The 26,027-nt window shown below is 34.1% G+C and overlaps 1 protein-coding gene across 1 annotated transcript in view; it reads left to right on the forward strand.

The window, feature by feature from the left end:
- Positions 1-26,027, forward strand: part of scn5lab (sodium channel, voltage gated, type V-like, alpha b) — a 162,440-nt gene that overhangs the window by 127,696 nt on the left and 8,717 nt on the right. The window contains 9 exon segments of the mRNA XM_084398457.1: positions 1,641-1,761; positions 7,366-7,520; positions 11,597-11,770; positions 15,346-15,468; positions 19,914-20,186; positions 22,235-22,288; positions 22,371-22,512; positions 22,596-22,696; positions 23,339-23,609. Coding sequence (XP_084254583.1) covers positions 1,641-1,761; positions 7,366-7,520; positions 11,597-11,770; positions 15,346-15,468; positions 19,914-20,186; positions 22,235-22,288; positions 22,371-22,512; positions 22,596-22,696; positions 23,339-23,609 — 1,414 coding nt within the window.

A 26,027-nucleotide genomic window follows, 5' to 3' on the forward strand; every position in this document is an offset into this window, starting at 1 on the left:
AAAAACAAAATAAAAAAATATTTATTGATTGATTTATTCGTATGTAAAATATGAGCTGGACATGCTCTTGACAGCGTGAGATTCACCCTGGTAAATGTTTACACCTTTTTCATGTTGTGTTATAATAATATTGGGAGTATTACGTAACATTTCTTAATTTTGAAGCTCATTTTGCAGCCATGAATCATCAGCTTCTACTTGCTTCTGCAGCAGTATTATGGGAAAGGATGATATCATCCTCGGCAGCAGTTTATTGGACAATGTTTTGTTTTTGGTCCATTTTCCTTGAAGAGAAAGAGATTTTCAAGCATGTTCTGTGTGTTGGAGCCACTAAACCTCAGATAAACTAAACCACAGAAGTTCAGTTTTACTCGTTCAGATGTTTCTCATGCCGTCGGGTGAATCCGGCATCCGGAGGGGAGTTCGGCTGTCTGGTATTACATTTCCTTGGACAATCTCACACACACACACACACACACACACACACACACACACACTTCAGCGCTCCACTTAGCATGAGCTTCCTCTAGTTTGAGCAGACGTGATGATGGACTGAGTGTGTCACAGTTTGACAAGGAAACCAAGTCGCACCTGGAGACTCGCTCACCCCTGAACAGCAGAATAAATCAGTCTGCAGTCACACACACACACACACACACACACACACACAAACACTCAACCACCCACGCAAGCACACACGCACGCACACACACACACACACACACACACACACACACAAACACTCACCCACCCACGCACACACACATGCACACACACACACGCACACACACACACACACACACACACATGCCGAATAAAGCAATGATTTCAACACTTACAAATTTTGTATTCAGAATATTAACCTAATATTTCTGCATGGGCTTGTATTTGTTGTATTTATTATTTTTTATAATCCGCCTTTTATTTATATCTAGACATACTAAAATACTCTATGTATGTACATTTATTTAATTTATAAATAAACAACTTTCACAGTTTCACCCCAAATCGTGGAAGATGGAGGGTTTCCACGATCATGCAAAATGGAAATATCAGAAAATTTGAAAATGATTTTTTTCCAGGCCTATATATTGTCATATCTATGCATTTGTCTTGTCATGCTCATCCCTAAAGTATTTGATAGGCTCGATCCGGCAAGTTAGTCAAACCTGTTCACAAAATGATGTTTTATTAACAAAGTTCGGGAGGAGCAGGTTCAGATAATTAACCAAATTATGCACAGCTGGAGATTAATCAGTAATCAACTCAATGACAAAGTATAAATTCACAGCAGACCTATCTCTGTTCATTGAAGTTTGTCAGCATCCCTCCTCCACCCCATCTCCTCACTTACAGTTCCATCTACACTTACCAACTGGGGGGAGTACTCTGGGTTCGGGCCTAACTCCGAGCTCGGAGCCCTCCCCCCGGACAGCACGCCAAATACGCATAAACTTATTGTACTAATTATATGTAGATGTGAACTCGTGAATCTGTCCGAATGATTCATTTATAAATCTGAAACACAATGAGATTTTTGGTTTTAATTCTCCAGGAATCATGAATGATTGCAGATATCATAAGTAAGTAATAAGTAAATTCATCGGTCCAGTGATCTGATTGGCTCTCGTGATTTTCAGAGCGATGAGACCAGCCTATCAGAGGGCAGCACCATCGACCTCCGGAAGCCCGGCGAGGAAGAGGACGAGTACTCCGAGACGGCAGAAGAAACCATGGATCCGGAAAACTGCTTTCCTGATCGTGCGTAATCCCACACGACTCTTACAGAGACACTCTCTAAGGTCCTTGCACACGTAAAAAAATAAACACGACCTCATGTTGTGTCAATCCCGTTTACACACTGCCTCCCAAACCTTCATCCGTCATAAAGAGATTCGGATCGGGTTCAATTTCCTGTGTTTTCCGCATTCGTATAGCGTTCTGAGAGGTGTGTGTGGACAATTCAGAGACACCGAATGACGGATAAAAACACACACGGACATTTTGGACTCAGTGTGCAACAAGCTTTACTCTTATGATGACGAATAGTTCGATTCATTCTCAAATCATACAGCATTAAAGTAAAGTAAAGCGCAGAAGTTGGGTTATAGAAGTAAAAATCACATTCGTTTTCTCCATCTTTTCCTCACACAAAAAACACAAAGCATTGAATGACACAAACAACATGCACTTTTCCAGATTTCCAAATGTTTTTGGTTTGAATCAAATTGATTTGTGGATCCGAATGTTTTGAAAATCAGTGGGTAAAAAACGTCACTATTCACTATTCCTCATCACGGAAACAGTTTTATTTACCAAGAGCTTTTATTAAAGGGTTCGTTCACCCACTAATGAAAACTCTGTCAGTAATTACTCTCCCTCATGTTGTTCAACCCCGTCAGACTTTCCTTCATCTTCAGAACACAGATTAAGATATTTGTGATGAAATCTGAGAGCCGTCTCACTCCTCCATAGGCTTCTGGTTCATAGTTGACTTAGTGTAACAGCGCAGCGCTTCTGGGTTGTACGTCAGAATGGAGGCTCACTATTGGCCGACGCTGGTCATGTGATGCGTGTGATGCTGGCCAATAGTGAGCCTCCGTTCTGACGTACGACCCAGAAGCGCTGCGCTGATACACTACGTCAACTCACTCAGAGAAACACAGAAGAACATGAATAGTGGAATAAAGTCGTTGTTTTGCGCACATAAAGTATTCTCGTCGCTTGATAAACTTAAGGTTGAGCCACTGGAGTCACTTGGACTATTTTAACGCTGTCTTTACTAACTCTTCTGGGCCGGCAGATCTCGATTACAGAGAAGCCTATGGAGGAGTGAGACAGCTCTCAGATTACATCAGAAATATCTTAACTTGTGTTCTGAAGATGAAGGAAAGTCTGACGGGGTTGAACAACATGAGAGTAATTACTGACAGAGTTTTCATTAGTGTGTGGACGAACCCTTTAACTCTTTTACTTCAGCTGAAGTGTGAGAGATTTCCAGTATCAAGCCGGCGGGATCAGTGTTTTCTGATCCTCCTGTTTACTCTCGTTCTGAAGCGCAGGTGATTTGATAGAAAACATTAACCAATGAACTGACCTTTAAAAGGGCAATGGGGCATTAAATTGGATGTCCTGTGTCAGCATAGATTTGAAGAGGCCCGTCAGAGACGAAATGGTCCTGTGTTAATTTGATGATGACTGACTCTCTATATTTAATTTTGTTGAATGCATCGACCCGCCGGTCCAGTCAGATTCACCCCGACATGCTGAAGCGCTGACTCTCGACTCGTAGTGTCTGACTGTAATAGTTTTACACGATTAAACGTCAGTTATTGATTATTAACATTTACACCTCTATCCAAATTAAGAAATTCCTCTAAAGAAGGCAATCAAACGACAAGTGCTAGTAATACAAAGTGCTAATTGTTCATGCAATTAGTTTTGAACATGATATTTTGCACGCTGGTTAGTAAAGAAGGTTCTTAACTCATTTTAAACAACACTTTATGCCAAAACGGTTCTATATAAGGAGAAATGTCTTAAAGGATTGCATAATACTTTCATGTTTAACAGGTTTTTTTATGGCGATAAAGTAGTAGTTTAATTCATAAAGTTTAATGAAAATTTAAAATGAATGAATGATTTGAATCTAAATGAATCCCTCAATACGAGTCGCCTGACGGAACCGTTAAAGGTTCCAAATGGAATCTTTAATTCAACATCATCTCGCAAATTTCCCTCCAAATTTGAAAATAAGACATTAAGAGGCGAATCATCTTGAGGGTCTTTATATTGTGTGCATTTGCTTTGTTAAGTAAGAGTTTGTTCTGAGAAGTGTGTGTGTGTGTGTGTCTGTGTGTGTGGTTACACAACCGCCTCAAATCTGCACTTTATAAGCTGTCGACTTTATTTCCGTACGGTGGAAAACAATGGGATTGCTTGTCGGGACAGCCCATAAACTGCTGTCTCTTTTAAGGAGTGAGTGATTTATGGGAAATGAGCTGCCATGTAATTCTCAGATGACAGGACACATCCCAGGGTTTCGTTTGAGGCCGGATCGGATTTCTCACCTATAAATCGAATAACGGCACACTTTCACATGACTGAATTGAATCAGTGCACAGCTCTCTGCTGGAGAAGTGAAGAGGGCAGATTCACACATTACAGAGGGAAATCTCTGAGGAGAACGTGTCTTTATTGCCCAAAAAATGCAATAAACACTTTCTAGTTAGAAGAGAAATTAATGCATTTTACATTTTGCATTTTTAATGCATTTATAGAAATTAACGATTTTATTGCATGATTTTACACACCATATTTTCCTGAAAAATAAGTCACTATTTTATATTTTATCAACAAAACATGCAACATATTAATACTAATATTTTTTTATTTTTTTATAGATACTAATATACATGATATACATTCACTTTCTTTATGCACATAATATTTATTTATTTACATTTTTATTTGTTTGTTTGTTTGATTATAGGCATACTAATACAAATAAACATTATTTATATTATATTTATTTGCATTTTGCTTTTTGTTTATAGACATACTAATATGAATATTATTTATTTATTTATTTCATTTATAGACATATCAATTCTAATAAACATTATTTGTTTGTTTGTTTATTGCCTAAAACGAACCTATAAATCGAATAACGGCACACTTTCACATGACTGAACTGAATCAGAAGTGAAGAGGGCAGATTCACACATTTCAAAGGGAAATCACTGAGGAGAAAGTGTCTTTATTGCCCAGAAAATGCAATAAACACTTTCTAGTTAAAGGATCAATTATGCATTTTACATTTTGCAATTGTAATGCATTTTAGAAACGAATGATTTGAATGCATGGTAACTTAAGGATTTAATATACCATATTTTTCTAAAATACAAGTCACGTTTTTATCATCGAAAATGTGCGACATACTAATATTTTGTATTTATTTATGTACATGTATTTATTGACGTACTAAAATGAATATACATTATTTATGCTTATTTATTTGTTTGTTTGTTTGCTTATTTATAGACGTACTAATACTTAATATACATTATTTATTTATTGATTTATTGATTGCCTAAAAAGGTCGCTGGAACAAGCACAATGCAATAAATGCTTTCTAGATAGAGGAGAAATTAATGGATTTGACATTTTGTATTTTTAATGCATAATGTATAATAATTAACATACCCTGTTTTCCGGGAATAAAATAAATAAATGTAGGTTTGGCGTTCGTTGTTTATAATGGATGCTACCGTTAGTATGAGCACTAGAAGAGTAATGTGCTTAGTAAGCACAACTCTCTGTAATGCTGCACGTGTTCACATGTCAAATCAAGAGAACGTTTCCTGAGAATGATGAAGTCACCAATAACCTCAGACTCGCAGCTCTGTTGATCTGGTCTTGATGTTGTTAATTGTCTGATGAATGGTGATGCCCGAGTGCTAAAATGTCTGAGGAGAGCAGGAGCATCGCTACAAATTGAGTTGAGAGAACCCTGTTACCATAACCCTGTTATTAAGTTTACAGGGAATAAGTTAATTTAGAAGAGCTCAGATGCCAGTAATGGAGACGCTTCCACGGCCATGCGAGACTCAAATGGGATTTGATGGCAGGGACTCGTTGTTATAGACGTGGAGCTTTAAGAGCGCCAGTGATACCGGCCGGGATTATGGCACATAAAAGAGCTTCAGATTAGCAAGACGAAGACCTTTTACATCAGCCTCGCGAGGTCCATTTACCAGCGCTGACTTCATCACTTACTGATGTGTGTGTGTGTGTGTGTGTGTTACACAGAAGAGCAGTTCACGTATTGATCTCCACGTTTCACTGGAACTGCATTTGTGATCTTCTGAAGTGTTTTCAAGCTCTTTGAAGTCTTTTGAAGTTGCGTTTTCAAATGTTGATTTGAACAAAGAGGTTTTGAAAGTGGAAAAGTCAGCAAAATGAGTTTCTTCTTAGATTAGATTAGATTAGATTCAACTTTATTGTCATTACACAAGTACAGGTACAAGGCAACGAAATGCAGTTTAGGTCTAACCAGAAGTGCAATAGCAGCAAGTGCAGGATATACAGTGGTTCATAAGTGCAGAACATGGATATGTACTGAATAAATATAGAGTTGAATACTATTATAAACAAAAATTTACAGATAGATTGTCCTATGAATATAATATACAGATAACTATTACTGTGAACAGAATTTACAGCTAGATATGTACTGAATATAATAATATACAGATGGCTATTACTATAAACAGAATGTTTACAGATAGATATGTACTGAATATAATATACAGATGGCTGTTACTATAAACATAATTTTACAGATAGATATGTACTATGAATATATATACAGATGGCTGTTACTATAAACAGAATTTTACAGATAGATATGTACTATGAATATATATACAGATGGCTGTTACTATAAACAGAATGTGAGCATAATATACAGATGGATATTACTATAAACAGAATTTTACAAATAGATATATGTATAAGTTAGGCTAATGAGCAGTATCTTCTTCTCACTTATGGTCTCAATTACTTGCGCTCGATACGTGGATAATCTATTATTGTATTACAAAATATAAAGTAGTTTGGGATATTCTTTAATTCAGGATAATTTCTTTAGAAATTTAAGAAGTGAAGCAGTTTTGTTTTAAAATACTGTTAATATTTAGTCAGTGTGTTGTAGCCATTTACATTTATTCATTTAGTCTACAGGAATCATTTCGTTGTCATGTGACACAAAACATACAACAGGAAACGATGTCATAGCACAGACCCCAGTATACTCCCACAATAATAATAAAAAAAAATTCATGATATTCAAACTAAATGTATTAATTTTACTTCATATAATTTGTTTGAGAACTTATTGTTAGTGATTTTAAATATTTTTAATATGTTTTCATATTATTTTATCATTTAGTTACATTATTTCATATTTTGTTACTTTTTAGTTGTAGGACACAGTGAGCCAGTGCAGTCAATTAACATTTACGTTCATTGAAATTAAGATGAAATAAAATAAAATAAAAATATTAGTTGAAAAACTTAAGCTAAACAAGAATTAGAAATGTTGCCTTGCCAAGTTGAATCACAAAAATTTTGACTGGAAATAAATAAATAAATAAATAAATAAATAAATAAATAAAATCTAAGTAGCAATAAACATTTTTTTTTTATAAAACGACAAAAGCATATAACGAAATTACAATAATTTTTTATACAGAAATGAACATGAACACTGAAAATAAAAGCTAAATCAAAATACTAATGACAATGAGCTCATTGAAGTAATGAATACTTGTTTGTTAACAAATTAATAATGTTTTCCCCCAGTGTGTGTACGTCACTTTAAGTGCTGTGACATCAACACGTCGGAGGGTCTGGGCCGAGCCTGGTGGCGTCTGAGGAAGACGTGTTATCAGATCGTGGAGCACAGCTGGTTCGAGACCTTCATCATCTTCATGATCCTCCTCAGCAGTGGAGCGCTGGTGAGCTTCGTCTCTACATCCAGAAATCAACATTCTGTCATCCTTTACTCTTCCTCATGTCGTTCCAAACCTGTACGACTTTCGTTCATCCTCGAAACACAAATGAAGATCTTTTTAATGAAATCTGAGAGATTTCTGTTCCTTCATTGACAGTCCAGTGAGGTTCATTCTGGCTTTTAACCATTAAAGGATAAAGTCATTTCAGAATAAAAATGTCCTGATCATCCAAGATGTTCATGTCTTTCTTTCTTCAGTCGAAAAGAAATTAAGGTTTTTGAGGAAAACATTCCAGGATGTTTCTCCATATAGTGTCTTCAATGGGGTCCAATGGGTTGAAGGTCCAAATGTGAGTTTCAGTGCAGCTTCAAAGTCTCGACACGATCCAGCCGAGGAATAAGAGTCTTATCTAGACAAACCAGCGGACATTTTATAAACAAAATAAACATTTATATACTTTTTAACCACAAATGCTCGGTTTGCACTAGCTGTGATGGTCCACGCATTACGTAATCAGGATGAAAGGTCAAGCGTGACCTAGGCGTAAGAACCGACCCAGTGTTTACAAAGAGAACGTGCAAAGACTCATTTACAAAAATACTAATAAAAAAAGGTAAAACAACGATGTCGGACGATTTTGAAGTTGGAGGAGAAAATAAGATGGAGTTTTTCTACTCTGCGTCCGGTCACCGCTTGACCTTTCAACGGGATTACGTAATGCGTGAAGTCGTGGACGTGCAAGACCAGCATGTGTGGTTAAAAAGTATATAAATGTTTATTTTGTTTATAAAATGTCCGCTGGTTTGTCTAGATAAGACTCTTATTCCTCGGCTGGATCGTGTCGAGACTTTGAAGCTGCACTGAAACTCACATCTGGACCTTCGACCCGTTGGACCCCATTGAAGACACTATATGGAGAAACATCCTGGAATGTTTACTTTCCAACTAATTTCTTTTCGACTGAAGAAAGAAAGACATGAACATCTTGGATGAAGTGGGGGTGAATAAATAATTTAGGACATTTTAATTCTGAGGTGAACTACTCCTTTAAGAGTCCACTCACACCTCAGCAGAGAACTTCTGTGATTCCAGTCATCGTAAATGATCTTTAAACGCTGCGCTGTTGTCTGTATTGTCTTGATGTTGTGTTACGGATTTGGAACGACATGATGGTGTGTAATTGATGACAATGTTTTCATTTTTGGGTGAACTAACCCTTTACGGCGAGACACCACAGGTGAAGAGGGTAAAAAAGTTAACTAATAGATCGCACCACATTTCCCAGTTGATTAATCAAAGTACATTAAGACAAAATGTTATGCTTAAATATGCAAATTATGCATTATCAAATTAAATATGAATTAGTTTGCATAAATTTCCAGAGCAGGTTCCATCTGAACATTGGATACAGTGAGGTTCAAAACGATGGTTTAATTTTGTCGACATGTTAAAGGTTTTTACAGAGGAGATTTTGTATTCTCTTTTTATCACTCCATACTGGCAGAAAAAAAGACATGTTTTTAGGAATAAAATGTTATATAAATCTGGCAAATGATATACAGTATGAGCAAACCTTCAGAAGATATGAATAAAACTGTAAAGTCACACGTTATGAAAGCAGAAACTGACCCGAGCGTGAAAACACTGGTTTTGCCAGAAGAGTCTTGCCTTAAAGAGCTTGTGGGAAGGAGCCAGTAAAGACTTCTCACTGGTCGGTTTGCTTGCTTCACTGACCTCATGACAGCTTGTTCCTCACTGACTCGAAACCAAGCACACAGGAGTTGCTGTGTGTGAGACAGGAAGTGGCAGCTCACTTCCTGTTAGCCGACGGCCTGCTGACCGGCGTCTCTGAGAGAGAAGTCGTCTGACGCTAATCTACAGCAACACGTGCCACGAGCTGTTATACTCCCAGCCTCGCTCGTCCTGTCACACAGCCTCGCTTTAGCACTAAATTAACACTTCTGTTCATTTGTTGCCTGACGGTTTTGTGTTTTTTGAGGTTTATCGAGTGAAAAGGCCGACAATAAGACTGAAATGCAGCGCTTTCTTGCTTTTTTAAGCAGTTATTGCTCACAAATGTGACATTCACTAACACTTTCATTATTGCATTGAATAATTATGATCTAATTGGCTCATTAGATAATGTGCATTAAAATAGTTTCATAAATTTTTTTTATATATGGATGATTATATGTTTTAAAAAATATAATATAAAAGATGTTTATAATGTTACAAAAGATTTTATTTCAAATAAATGCTGTTCTTTTCATCAAAGAATCCTGAAAAATAAAATCTATCACGGTTTCCATTAAAAAGTATATGAACCTTTTTTCAAAATTAATAATAATCATGAAGGATCATGTGACACTGAAGACTGGAATAATGATGCTATAAATTCAGCTTTGATCACAGGAATAAATTACATTTTAGAATATATTCACATGGAAAACACTGATTTGAAATTGTAATAATATCTCACAATATTACTGTTTTTACTGTATTTTTCATTGAATAAACGCAACCTTGGTGAGATTTAAAAAATAAATAAAAATCTCACTAACGCCAAACTTTTGAACAGTAGTGTATATGTGTTCAGTTCATATGCATTAACTAATAACGTTAAGCATTATATAGGCCTAATGGTTTAATGTATCACTGAAGGAATGTTATCATACTTGTAATCTTTACTGTAATATGATATAATCCCATTTATTATAACATGCACTGATGATGGATGACAATAAGACCAGGAACATCTGCTGAGAAAGCAAATGGGTTCAGTGTTGATTTCATGTTGACTTTAATCATAACCAGACTTTGTAAGATTATGCACAACACAGAAAACAGTAGCAAAAATGCCAGAGCAAAAAAATATATATTCCCGCTGCATAATATTATATAACACTGGTGATTTCCTTAAAGACCCTGTGTGTGTGCCTCCCAGAGAGGGCCGAATGTCAGTGTTGGTCTCGGCACGCGGGTGCCAGGTGTGTGTCGACCGGCTGGTATTTTAGTGGCATTTACCAGCAGCTTCAGCAGCCAGCTGTTCTTTCAGACGTGCACTTGAAGGATTACACATGAAAACTGAAAGTAAGCAGAAAACGAGAAACTGCAGAGTCGACAGAACCAGTGCAGAGTCTGGTGGACGCAGATGTTTGCCTGGACATCGTATGTGCAGTAGAACCGCTCAGACACACACTGGACACTTAATAGAGAGTGAAAGACATAATACAACAATACAAATGTATCATTTGCTCATCCTAATGTTGGTCCAGATCTGTTAACTAAAACTAAAATCATAAAAACTAAACATTTTTGTTACTTGAAATAAAACAATCGTTAGCTGAAATATATATATATATATATATATATATATATATATATATATATATATAAATTAATATATTTATTATATTATTTAAAATTAATAAAAACTATATAGACATACTTAAAAAAAAACACACAACTAAATTACTAAAATGTTAAGTAGAATTAAAAACAAACAAACAAACAAAATAACATTCAAAATATTTATAAAAATGAATACAATAAAACTATTATTATCTCAATCATACTAAATTAACACTCGTCCAAACCAGAGTTATTATCATTAACTAAAACTATAACCATAAAACTACATTTCCGTTACTTGAAATAAAAATTAAAATTAACTGAAATAAAATAAAATTTATTTTTTCATCTAGAATCCAAGGAAACATTTCTCATTTTTATGTAGGTTAACTTGATGTACTAGTTACAATAAAAACGAATAAAAACTATAGGCTTTTTTTGAAATGGCAAAAACAGAACTGAATGAAAACAGAAAACATAAAAATAATTAATTTTTAAAAGTCAACATTAATAAAAACAATAATAATATCTCTATGATGCTAAATGAACACTGTTAACAAACCCGAATGACTTTCTTTCTTTAAAACATGGCTCATCAGGATCTAAACACTGCTGTTTTGTCATATTGGGTAGCTTGTGTGTAATCCTGACAGAATGAACAGATGAAGGTCTGAAGTCTTCCTCACCCTGTACTGTGTGTGTTCTTCTGCACCTCTCTCTGTTGAAAGGCATTTGAAGACATCTACATTGAACAGAGGAAAGTGGTCAAAGTGGTGCTCGAATACGCAGACAAGATCTTCACGTACATCTTCATCTTAGAGATGAGTCTGAAGTGGATCGCCTACGGTTTCAGGAAATACTTCACCAACTACTGGTGCTGGCTGGACTTTCTCATCGTGGATGTAAGTGCATCCGCTTACTTTTTACAGCGTCTAATTGCATATGAATAACAGCCATAGTGCTTTATTATAAAACATTTCAAATCTCAGGAAGACTGAATGAGGCCAGTTTTACAGAGATCAACTTTTATGATATATAATAATCAAATAAATGTGTTTTAGCATTTTGTGAGTGTTATTAAAAGATCATTTATAGTAATTGTCATATTGTTTTGCTGTTGTTCGCTCTCCAGATACAGTGCAGTGATACGGTGCTGTTTGTTTTGGTCCTGTATTTCAGTACATCACGATCTCATTAGTATTTGTAGGTATTCATACGTAAAGTATACTGTAATATTTGGCTGATTCCATATCAATTTATGCTCAACTTTTAAAATATTAAGTGTTTAGGTTCAAAGTATTGAATTCATAGTGTAGGGTTTTTTTTCCATTTTATTCATGATCACAATCTCATTAGTATTTGTAGGTATTCATATGTAAAGTATGTACATATTTGGGTTGGCTGATTCTATATCAATTTATGCACAACTTTTAAAACATAGTGTTCAAAGTATTGAATTCATAGTGTAGGTTCATTTTAATATTTAGTGATTTTAAAGTGTTAAATGCACATTAAATTAATAAAGAAAATCTATAAATTGTTGTTTCCTTTGAAAGAGTTAGTCCAAAAAAAGGATTTTTAATGTTTATAGAATAATTATCAAAACATAAAAAATTTAGGGGTTAATTCAGGATAATTGAGAAAAAAAATTTTCTACTAATAGATAATTGTAGAAATTCGGTATTTTTCTCATTATTCCGATTTTCTAAGCTGCATTTCTATATTTGTGACCCTGGACATGGGTCACATGGGTAAACTTTTTGAAATTGAGATTTATAGATCATCTGAAAGCTGAATAAATAAGATTTCCATTGCTGTATGGTTTGTTATGATAGGACAATATTTGGTCGAGATACAACTATTGAACATCTGGAATCTGAGGGTGCAAAAAAATCGAAACATTGAGAAAATCTCCTTTAAAGTAGTTCATTTATGTTGGCGATTGTGCTGCATTCACTCACACAAATACATGTTTTATATATTTATGGTTGGAAATTGACAAAATATCTTCTTGGAACATGATCTTTACTTAATATCCGAATGATCTGTGACATAAAACAAAAAACGATAATTTTTTGACCCATACAATGTATAGTTGGCCATTGCCACAAATATACCCGACATGTGACTGGTTTTGTGATCCAGGGTCACATTTGTGGTAGAGAATTCTTTATCTATTCAATTATAAATGGCATTTGTTACTGTGACCAAAGAGCCAAAACAACCAGAACCGTATCACTGTTAATAACTACAACACTGTAATTCATTGTAATTCATAGTGTACATGGAACAATCTTTACTGTACTGTGCTTTTATAAATATGGATTTGAGTTTTATATATGCGGTTAAATTCAGTGAAAAGAAATATATTGGTGAGGAGGGCTGTGAATTTGAAGCTAAATTCTGAAGATGTGATGTGAAAGCTAAAGAGTGTAATTATTTTTTATGTTAAAATACTTTCTCGTATCTGTTTGGTGATGTAAGTGTTGGAGAAATTACACACTTCACCTTCACCTCAAATACATGAAATGTAGAAAATGTGCTTAAAATTTATATTTTTAGAACAGAAAGAATAATAAAAAAAAAATTGTTACAAGTTTTTGTAAATATGCATTATCTAAGTAAATATGCATACAGTTCCAGAACAAATATCTGAACGTTGGATAAAAACAGGTTTAAAATACTTGTTTTATTTGGTTGACATATTAGAGTTAAAGTTTATTACTGAGGGGATTTTGGATTTCTCTTTTTATCACTCCATAAATCAGAAAAAACTGCCAACAAACAGAAAGTACTTAATTTTCACCATGCTTTCAGGAATAAAATGTTGTAAAAATGAAGGCAAATGATATAGAAACAAACCCCTCAGTCAAAACCTCCAGAATATAGATAGGAATAAAACTGTAAATTTTGGTGAATATAAGTGCTTCTGAAGTGGAGAAAAAACTCATTTTGTGAAAACGGCCTTTAAAGATATGAATTGAAATTGAAATCTACAGACACAAATAGATAAATAACAATAAAATAAACACTTAAAAGTACATTTTGGATGTCTTTCCACTAATCTGAAACAACACATTGTGAAAAGCCAAAAAGCCCAAAATCTCAAAATTGACCAATGCATAAAAAAAAAAGTTTAGTGTCTTGCTTTAAAAATTTTTTTTAATTTATAGAATATATATTTATGTGTTTTAGACACAAGTCATTTTAATGTCTATTAAATTTGTCCTATTAGAATAATATGAAACAAATAAAATATTCAAAGCCGTTAAATGCACATGAGATGCATTGAAATACTTTTTTTAATTTAATTTGTAGTGAACTCATATTTTAGGTTCAAAATATTTGATGTATTGTAAATGAATAGTAAAAAGTTCTTAGAAGATTAATTTGATTATATCTGAAAATGAAATTTATACAATTTTAATATTTGGAATATATTACATCAAGTACTTTCAAATCTGCTAAATGCACAAGAAATGCATTTACTTTGCATTGAAATTCCCAATTGATTAATATGAATAACATGAAATTCACAAGAAACTCACTATAACTATAACTAAACGAACTATAATTCATGAAATGCATTTACTTTGACATTGAAATATTTTTTTACATTTAATTTGTTGTGAACATCATATGTTAGGTTCAAAATATTTTATGTATTGTAAATTAATAGTGAAAGGTTCTTAGAAAATTGTATCATATTTGAATATGAAATGTATAAAATTATAATATTTAGAATATATGAAATCAAGTGCATTCAAAACTGTTAAATGCACATGAAATGCATTTACATTGGCATTGAAATTCCCATTTGATTAATATGAATAATATGAAATTCACGAGAAACTCTAACTAAACGAACTATAATTCATGAAATGCATTTACTTTGGCATTGAAATATTTTTTTACATTTAATTTGTAGTGAACATCATATGTTAGGTTAAAAATATTTTATGTATTGTAAATTAATAGTGAAAGGTAACTAAACGAACTATAATTCAATTCATACAGGTTTCAGTGATTGGTCTGATGGCAAGTGCGTTCAATTATGACCAAATCGGAACCATGCGTGTTCTTCGGACTCTCCGGGCGCTCCGGCCTCTCCGCGCCGTCTCCCGCTTTGCTGGGATGAGGGTAAGACCCGCTCCGAACGGGCCCGAGTCCGAGTACACTCAGTAGACGGCTCAAAGATGCCCACTAAACTGCCCTTCAGCCCTTAACAGGTCAAAGAGTCGGGAGAAAACAATGACCCATGCCGTTTAAAACAACATTTATCACTGACAGATCCAGCTTTGATTGCTGAAACTGGGTTTCCGAGAAAACCAGTCCCGATTAATCCTCATTCTTCCTCCCAGCACAGAGAAGCGCCGCCTTCTGACGTGTGTTTTCCTTCCTCAGGACTGTCGCACGTGTGTTTTATTAACGCTGCATTTGTATCTTCTCTTTGTCCTCGGCTCTGTGTCACTCATAGGTGTCTCTAGTAAGCCTCGTAGCAAACACACTCGGATACTCCGACTTTGCTGCCATCAAATCTCTGCGAACGCTCAGAGCGCTCAGACCGCTGAGAGCGCTGTCCCGGTTTGAAGGCATGAGGGTAAGATACACTCGTCTCTCTGTCACATCTGTGAATGCTCCATTTCCAGAGGCCTTTTCTCTCTTTTTATGCTCACAGACAGGAAGTTTCAAAAACAGTTTTAGGGAATTTGCTGAGGATGGAAAAACAAACATTAAAACGACATTAATCCAGCCTGAGGTGGTTTCAAGGTCAAACACTCTTAAAAATAAAGGTTTTTAAAAGTTGATCTGACCATTTTTGGTTCCCCAAAGAACCTTTCAGCGATCAGTTCTTAAAAGAACCATTTTTTTCTTAGTGCGAAGAACATTTTATTAATCTAAAGAACCTTTTTCTACTTTAAAGAACCTTTCGTGGAATGTATATTACATAAAGGATCTTCATAGAACCATCGATGCCAAAAAGAACCTTTATTTTTACTTTATATTCACGTTTTGTAAGTGAAAGCAGCCTCTAGAGAAGGTTTTTAAAAGGAGCTTCCAGTGACCATTTGTGTCTTAGTGTGAAAACATTTTAATAATCTAAAAAACCTTTTTCCACTATGAAGAATCTTTTGTGCAATAAATGTTAAAAGTTATTCGTGGAACCGTTGATTCTAATAACTTTATTCTTAAGAGTTTAGAGGGTTTAAGATGGTCAAAAACCCCTTTAAAACCATCAAACCAGACCAACTAACCACTTTATGCTGGTTTAAGCAGGGTTACTATGTTAATCTGCTAATTAATTGCATTAGATTGTTTGAATAGCTGATTAAAATCTCATTTGTGAGTTATAAAGAAAATATCTGTGGGTGTGAAATGATGTTCAGGTCATATTTCACCCCAAAATCAAAAAGATCAAGCTTTTATTTGAGGAAAATTAAGTTTTTTTCTTTCTGTATTATGACATTTTCATGACAATTAATCACATTTTCAACCAAAAATCTCATAGTAATTGTAAAAAAAAAATGTTAATTTAATTGGCATGCTGATATTAATAACAATGCTGATATTAGTAAAACATTATTTTATTACATTAATGAGAATTTAATGAGAATTAACATTAAGAATAATGATAATTACAAAAAAAAAAGTTTCATTGTTATTAATAATGAGACAATGCACAAAAAAAAAATCATAACGGTCCTAAAAAAGCTTAATTTACTTTATACAAAGTGTAATTTATTTTCTTTTTTTCTTCTTTTTTGAGTGAAATGTGACGCTTTCATCAGATTTCCCCCATCAGCCCAACATGATCATGTTTTTGTTGAGTTTATTTACTTCTATCCACCAGTAACTCCACTAACCCGCATCTACACGTCCTCCTGATATCAGTGTCTTTTACAGCATCAGTGGTTGTTATAAAAGCTGCTTCCGTCTCTGTGATATTCTCACTGCACTTTTCTTTAATCAAATTTGATCCGTTTAATCTTCATGCAGACTGACTCTGAAGGGAGACGTCTCGTTTTTTTGATGGAAGCTTTACAGGAGAAATGGGGAAAGACTTTCCAGTATTGGGAAATAAACTGGGATTATTTTGTCATAAAGTCCTTATAAAATTACATAATTAATGCAGTGACATTTTGAGTGGATTTTAATAAAATAAAGAATAAAATATATATAACTACATATAAATGTATTAAAATTAAAATATTACATAATACTGTGACCTTTTGAGTAGATTTTAATTATTTAAGGATAAAATATATGACTAAAAAAAATTGTTTTATTATTAAATTATCATTTGATACATCTACTGTCTCTTAAAATTGTGTTAGCATATAAAAAACTGAAATAAACTATCCGAAGGAGAACTTCTGGGCAGGGTGGGACCGCATTTTCTTGTTTTCAGTGTTACATTTACAGTGTTATCTTTCTTTTCCTTCTCTTGTATGCATTAATTGGTTTGATTTTCTGTCAGTATTACAGGGTGTTACTGTGATATATCATGTGTACAGTAGTGTTTGTGCTGTCTCAGGCCCTGCGGTAGATTATTAAACAGACTGAATGAGGAGAAACAGCCAGATGATGAAGCTAGTTTCTGTCCGCTGGGAAACACCATCAGTATTCTGGATAATTGAATGTCAAAAATGGGCTTTTAGCATGTGGGAAGCCAGTGCCGCCTCGTCGCCTGCTTGTTTTCTTCATCACTCACCCACTCAGTGTTATCTTCATCTTCATCCAGACATCACCATGCTCATAGACCTACATGCTGTGCTAGAATATTATTATACCGCACATTTCATCCACAGTGATATTTCAGCCAGTTAACCATTTAAGAACATAAACATGCATAAAAAATTATAAAAGTTCGATTTACAATGGATTAAAGAAACATGGAAGCTTGTTTTTGCCATGGCATTTAAAAAAAGGTAATTGGTTTACAACACAAAAGGTATGCAACTTAGAATTCTGAGAAAAAAGTCAGAATTACGAGATTTAAACGTAGAAATTTAAAACAAATTCAGAATTGCGAGATATAAATGTAGAATTCTGAGGAAAAGGTCAGAATTACAAGATTTAAACTTAGAAATTTAAAACAAATTCAGAATTGCGAGATCTAAATGTAGAATTCTGAGAAAAAAGTGAGATGTAAACTTAGAATATTGAAAAAAAGTCAGAATAGTGAGATGTAAACTTACAATTATGAGAAAAAAAGTCAAAATAGTGAGATGTAAACTTACAATTTGGGGGGGAAAAGTCAAAATAGTGAGATGTAAACTTATAATTCTGAGGGAAAAAAGTCAGAATTGCGAGATATAAACTTATAATTCTGAGAAAAGAAGTCAGAATAGTGAGATGTAAACTTTGTCAGAAAGAAAAGTCAGAACTGTGAGATGAAACTTTAGTGTATAACTTGCAATCGCAAGATCAAAAGTCGCAATTATCTTTTTAAAATGTTGTCCCGGGGCGGAAACAAGCTTCCATAAAGAAATAATAAGAAATCAATCAAAAAGAAATATGCTTATGTAATGTACAGTGTGATTTGCTGTTAGTCTGCAGTTCTGTCCAGCGCAGTGAGAGCGATTGAATGGCATTGGTTTAGATTTGCACGCTCAGTGAAAGTGAGTCTGAGAGGCGAGGAATTCCCCGTCCGCTGGCCGTAAATCTGGAAAATCATATTAAACTTCACAGCGCTTTAGAGCGACAGCAGAGAGAAAGTGCTCGCTCACACACAGCCTTTAGAAACAGCTAAACCCGCTGAATGAGTCTCAGCACTTTTACATCCAGCTAATATTTCCTGCATGTTGACAATGATGATATGGTGTTGTTGTGATTATTCCTTGGTTTATTTCATACAGTGTTCAGAAAAATGTTTGCAAAGCATGTTATCTGTGAATCTCACGAAACCTGTCGAGGATGTTTCATTTCAGACTAAAATAAATGTAAAAAATTACATACAGAAATTTGTTTTCTAGTTATATGTTGCATTTAAATCAAAATATTTAGGCCTAAATTTAAGACTTTTTCATTTTCATCCATTTTTGTTGATTCTAGGAAATTGGAATAAATGCATTTTTTTAAATTTGATTATTTAAATCAAAACAAATAGTTGCAAATAAACTATGCCATTATTTTTTTTTGCAGTGCAGAAATCTGACCTGTTTCATTTATGTGTGACTGACAAATATGAATCACATTATGTTTATTAGTTTATGTTAAAACTATGCAATCCAAATGCATTGAAATTTTATATGCAATTACAATACATAAATCTGGTTATATTCTTATTTACTTATTTTGCATTACAGTAATGAGCAACTTCACAATGAGGCTTTTTGTCATAAAAATAATGTTTTATTGCTCCTAAAAATGTATTATTTTTAACAAAAATAAATATTTTGATCGATTTTTCATGTCACCCATATTTGTCCAACTTAAAGTAAAAAATAATAATTTAAATAATATTCTAAAAATGTAACATCCAATATGCATTTTAATTATTAAACTGAAAAAGTGTTTAACATTGCTCCTAAAAACTGATTTGCATGCAAATTATGAAGAGAAATGTGATGTAGACTTGACAGCTTTTGTGAGACAAAAATATGCCAATTTATTTGATGTATTGTAAATGAATAGTGAACGATTCTTAGAAGATTTCATCATATTTGAATATGAAATGCATAAGATTTTAATATTGAGAATATATTAAATCAAGTACTTGCTAAATGCACATGAAATGCATTTGCTTTGGCATTGAAATACTTGTTTTAATTTCATTTGTAGTGAACTCATATCCTCTGATGCATTTAATCCTGTCGAGTTCAGCTTTTAATAATGTTCATGCTTTATGAATGGCTGTAAATGACATTTAAACTGCCTCGTCACATCACGAGTTTTAGATCGCTGACACGAAAGCATAAATGCCAATCGCCAAAGGCCATTCATAAATCACCATCAGAGCTGGATTGACAGCGCCTGGTGTTTGTTGATTGTGGTGTGAAGTGTGTGTGTGTGACGGTTCTGCGTGTCTCGTGTGGTCTCCAGGTGGTGGTCAACGCTCTGATCGGGGCGATCCCGTCCATCATGAACGTTCTGCTGGTGTGTCTGATCTTCTGGCTCATCTTCAGCATCATGGGGGTCAACCTGTTCGCTGGGAAGTTCGGGCGCTGCGTCAACAGAACGGGCTTCATCTACAACGCTTCCGACATCAACAACAAGTCTGAGTGTCTGGAGATGAACAACACACAGTTCTACTGGACCAAAGTCAAAGTCAACTTCGACAACGTGGGCGCAGGGTACCTCGCGCTCCTGCAAGTGGTGAGCTTTTACAGTTTAACCATTACAATACATGCTGGAAAATTATTTCAATTATTAGTTTCAACTTTAAGTTGGGTGACGTGAAAGATCTATCAAAATATTTATTGTTATTAAAAAGGAGCAATAAAACATTTTTATGACAAAAAGCGAAAATGTGAAGTTGCTCATTACTGTAATGCAAAATAAGTCAATATGAATGTAACAAGATTTATTTATTTTAATTGCATATAAAATTTCAATGCATTTGGATTATGCAGTTTTAATATAAACTAATAAACATAATGTGATTCATATTTGTCAGTCACACATAAATGAAACGGGTCAGATTTCTGCACTCGAAAAAAATAATTGCATTGTTTATTTGCAACTTCAACAACGTGCTGAGATTACTTTAAGTGGTGGACCGGATCACAAAATTCATGGATCGGATCATTTTTATATATATATATATATAGGCAGCCGTCACTTTAAGACGAATAAACCGAATAAACTCTCTAAATAAATCTCTCTCTCTCTCTCTCTCTCTCTCTCTCTCTCTCTCTCTCTCTCTCTCTCTCTCTCTCTCTCTCTCACTCACTCACTCACTCACTCACTCACTCACTCACTCACTCACTCACTCACTCACTCTCACTCACTCACTCACTCACTCACTCTCTCTCTCTCTCTCTCTCTCTCTCTCTCACTCACTCACTCACTCTCTCACTCACTCTCTCTCTCACTGTGTGTGTGGGAGTCCCGATGTTCGCCTCTTCTTCCGCGTTTAAAATAGTTTAAAAAGACAAAACACGTCCAAATCATAAACTTTCCCTCTATGATGGTTAATATAGCAGTTTTTTGACCTGTAAAGTTGAAGTGCGATCCGTTCCACCCCACTTACTTTTGTTGGTTTTCTTCCGGCCACTTCCCACCTCTGTGTGTCCGAGAGCGCGGATCAATCAGCAAGTCAGTGGACATTTATATTTAGCCTTTATCCTGAACTTTGTGCTCAGCAAGAGCTTTTGCACTTTATTCTTCAGTTTAACTTAGTTGATGCAGTCGCCTAGCAACAGGCCACTTAACTCCTCTCATCACTTCCTGTGACTTCGCCCAATACAAACCTTTCAGTAATTACCAGTAACGAAGGAGAAAAGACCAACCGTAGGGATTCACAGCACATCCATATTTGCCCAGGTCTACATCACTACTTAATTAAGCGTTTCTCTCCTGCTTTTATTAGAAATCTCATTCTTGATGAGTACAAAATGTACAAAACATCTGAAGATGACAAGAGCAGAAGTAAAAGAAAGTATTGCTAATCTTATGAACTCTCTAACTTTATGTGCATGTGGTAAGTATGGGCGACATAAAAATGTATACAAAATATTTATAGTTATTAAAAAATAAAATAGATTTTGATATCATTTAATATTATTCATTTTTTAATTATTTTAATGGATATAAAATATACAGTTTTCATGTTAGCTTAATAATTACAATATAAATTCGATTGTACTTTATTTTTAAAGAAAATTTATTATTTTTAACTTTAAGTTGGAAAAGTATGGGTGACATGAAAAATGTAAAAAAAAATATTTATAGATATTAAAATAAAAAAATATAGTAAAATCAAATTTTTATGCCACCCACAGTTTTCAGCTTAATAATTTAATATATATAAAGACATGAAAAAAGTATACACATATTTATATAAAAATGTCACCCACACTTTTTCAAGTTAATGTTAAAAATAATAATTTATATTAATATTAAAAATAAAATAAAGTATTTATGTGAAAGTGTCATAATTAAAAGTCGGCATGAAACAGAAGTTGCGCTCATCTTTTCTTCTCTATTGTTCCGTATCTCCGAGTGAAACGCTTCTGGAGCGAGAACAGATGTGGGCGGGGCTTGATTTTGTCTGTGAGGAATTGATTGGACGGTTGTGGTTTGCTATTGGTAGATCTCATGTGAGTGACAGGTTCTAGCCCCGCCCTCGTCATCAGAGAAGAGAAGAAGTTATTCTGATACCAGAAACATGCTTTTAACAAACGGTTTGTCCTCTTCTCAAGGCCACCTTCAAGGGTTGGATGGAGATCATGTACGCCGCAGTCGACTCGCGATCCGTAAGTAGTTCATAAACCCCATATTGAAACCCATATGAAAGTTCTGTTTGCTCATTTGAGTGTGTATAATGTGATGAATCAGGTGGAAGAGCAGCCCATTAAAGAGAAGAGCCTGTACATGTACCTGTACTTCGTCATCTTCATCATCTTCGGCTCCTTCTTCACGCTCAATCTCTTCATTGGTGTCATCATTGACAACTTCAACCAACAGAAACGAAAGATAAGTATTAAAGTCATAAAGGCTGTCGGTGTGATCATGAGTGTAATGAAGACGGTAATAATAACAGCAGTGTTTGTGTGCACTTAGGTGGACAGGACATCTTCATGACAGAGGAACAGAAGAAATATTATAATGCCATGAAGAAACTGGGATCCAAGAAGCCGCAGAAACCGATCCCAAGACCTCCTGTGAGTGACTCAAAGATCATAACATCTCGTACAAATCACAATCACAACCTAGTGATTCAAACCTGACATTATGGCTTTTATGTTATATTATATTATGTTATAGAAATTATATTATATAAAATGTAGTATAATGACCATCAAAAAATATACATTTGTCATGCCACCCATGCTTTTTCAGCGTATTTTAATTATATAATCTCTTAATGACTCCTATATTGTATTATATTACATAAAATGTAGTATAATGACCATGAAAAAATTTAAATATACATTTGTCATGTCACCCATACTTTTTCAGCATATTTTAATGATATAATAACTTAATGATATATATATATATATATATATATATATATATATATATGTATAATTTTGTATATCAAAAATAATAAGTATAGTATAATGACCATGCAAAAAAAAAAAAATGTTTTGGTCATGCCATAAAAAGTACAAATATATTTGTAATATTATTATTCTTTTTTTTTAAACTAATTGTATTGACTATAAAAAAATTATGCATTTTTTTGTTTTTGTTTAAATTATTATTATGAATAAAATGACGTAGAACAAAGTCTTACAAGCTTAGATCTCCAGCGCACACACATGTTGATTGAGTGTGTGTGTGTGTGTTGATCTCATCAGAACCCAGTGCAGGGCTTCTTCTTCGACCTGGTGTCCAAACAAGCCTTCGACATCATCATCATGTTGCTCATCATCCTCAACATGGTGACGATGATGGTGGAGACGGACGAACAGTCTCCCAGCCTCGAGTACATCCTTTACTACATCAACCTGGCCTTCATCGTCGTCTTCACCGCCGAGTGCATCATCAAGATCATCGCCCTGCGCTGCTACTTCTTCACCGTCAGCTGGAACATCTTTGACTTTGTGGTCGTCATCCTCTCCATTGTGGGTAAGGATATAATACTGCAATTAATAAAAACTCATATTTCCTTAAGGCTCTCCACCAGCAAGGGCTCGTCTTCGGAAAAATGTTTTTCTTTTAAAAAATCAAGTTATTAAACTTATTTACACTTTTGGTGTAAATTGTAAATGAAGTTGGGTATGGGTGGGATGAAAATGTATAAAAACAATTACAGTTATTCAAAATAATTTATTTTTAAAAATGTAAAATGTTTTATATTATTTAATATTATGCATCTTCACATTATTTCAATCACCATAAAATGTACTATTTTCATGCCACCTACTCTTTTTCAGCTTAATAATTAAAATATATGGTAAAATGTTAATTATTTAAAATTAACCATAATTTGGATTAGAAAGAATGTAAAAATATTTATAGTTATTAAAAAATATTAAAATGTAGAAAAATCCAATATTAAATACTATGCATCTTTGAATGATTTTATTGTAAAAAAATTTTTTTTAACTATGTATGGGTGTAAGGGTGACATGAAAAACTTCTAAAAAATATTTAGAGTTATTAAAAATAATAAAATGCAGGAAAAAAAATGTTTCATATTATTTTATATTATTCATTTTTACATTTTTTAATGACCATAAAATGTAAAATTTTCATGGCACAAACACTTTTTTAGTTTAACAATTAAAATATATATTAGATTTTATATTTTAAGAAAATTATTTAAATTATTATTTTTAACTTGGATAAGTTTGGGTGACATGAAAAATCTATCAAAATATTTATTGTTATTAAAAATAATAAAATGACGTAAAATACATGTTTCATATTATTTAATATTATTCATTATTTTAATGACCTTACAATATACAACTTTAATGCCACATACACTTTTTCAGCTTAATATTTAAAATTAGACTAAAAAACTATGACTTTAATAATAATTTTCTTCTTGTCACCCACTTTCAACTTAATATTAAAAATAATAATTTAATATAATAAGCAAAATAAAGTCAAACAAATGTAAAATATTATATTTCTGCATATAACAATTGTAAAATAGAATAAAATTCTGTAATATCTCTCTTTATAATGACCTTGGCATTACATCTCAAGGTCTGATGACATTCAGTGCAGTTTTGTAGCACTTCACCTACTAATTAGATTAGATTAGATTAGATTCAACTTTATTGTCATTACACAAGTACAGGTACAAGGCAACGAAATGCAGTTTAGGTCTAACCAGAAGTGCAATAGCAGCAAGTGCAGGATATACAGTGGTTCATAAGTGCAGAACATGGATATGTACTGAATAAATATAGAGTTGAATACTATTATAAACAAAAATTTACAGATAGATTGTCCTATGAATATAATATACAGATAACTATTACTGTGAACAGAATTTACAGCTAGATATGTACTGAATATAATAATATACAGATGGCTATTACTATAAACAGAATGTTTACAGATAGATATGTACTGAATATAATATACAGATGGCTGTTACTATAAACAGAATTTTACAGATAGATATGTACTATGAATATATATACAGATGGCTGTTACTATAAACAGAATGTGAGCATAATATACAGATGGATATTACTATAAACAGAATTTTACAAATAGATATATGTATAAGTTAGGCTAATGAGCAGTATAACAATGGATTTAAAGTAGTGCAAATAAAGTTTGGACAGAAGCTATCCGAGTGAGTGCAGTGGAAAGTAATTGCATATTACAGTTAAGGTACGATATTGCAATGTATATATAACAGTCGGTACTGTAAATAAACAGTCGGCAGTGCAAATGAGCATATTCCAGTCAAGGTAGTAGTGCAAGATGCATATGTAAACAGTTGTTACTGTAATAACAGTCAGCAGTGCAAATGAACATTATAGTATTGCAAATAACAAAATGGAGGCAGGTGTGAGGAGGGAGAGGAGAGTCAATCAGTATATAAGGGGAGTGGGATCAATGAGGGTTAGAGTTTAATAAAGAGACAGCTCTGGGGAAAAAACTGTTCTTTAGTCTGCTGGTCCTGGTCCGGAGGCACCTGAAACGCCTGCCGGAAGGCAGGAGAGAAAACAGTCTGTGGGCTGGGTGAGAGGAGTCCTTAAGGATGCTGCGAGCTCGATGCAGACAACGTTTCCTCTGGATGTGCTCGATGGCAGGTAGTGGAGTCCCAGTGATGCGCTGGGCGGTTTTCACCACCCGCTGCAGTGCCTTGCGCTCTGCAACAGAACAGCTCCCATACCACACTGTAGCACAGTTGGTCAGGATGCTTTCTATTGCACAGCGATAGAAGTTCACCAGGATAGTGGAGGAAAGCTGATTCTTCCTCAGTGTCCTCAGGAAGAAGAGGCGCTGGTGAGCCTTCTTGACCAGGCTGGAGGTGTTGGTTGTCCAGGTCATGTCCGCCGAGATGTGGGTCCCCAG

This window comes from Rutilus rutilus, assembly GCF_951802725.1.
Source record: "Rutilus rutilus genome assembly, chromosome: 24".
Lineage (NCBI taxonomy): Eukaryota > Metazoa > Chordata > Actinopteri > Cypriniformes > Leuciscidae > Rutilus > Rutilus rutilus.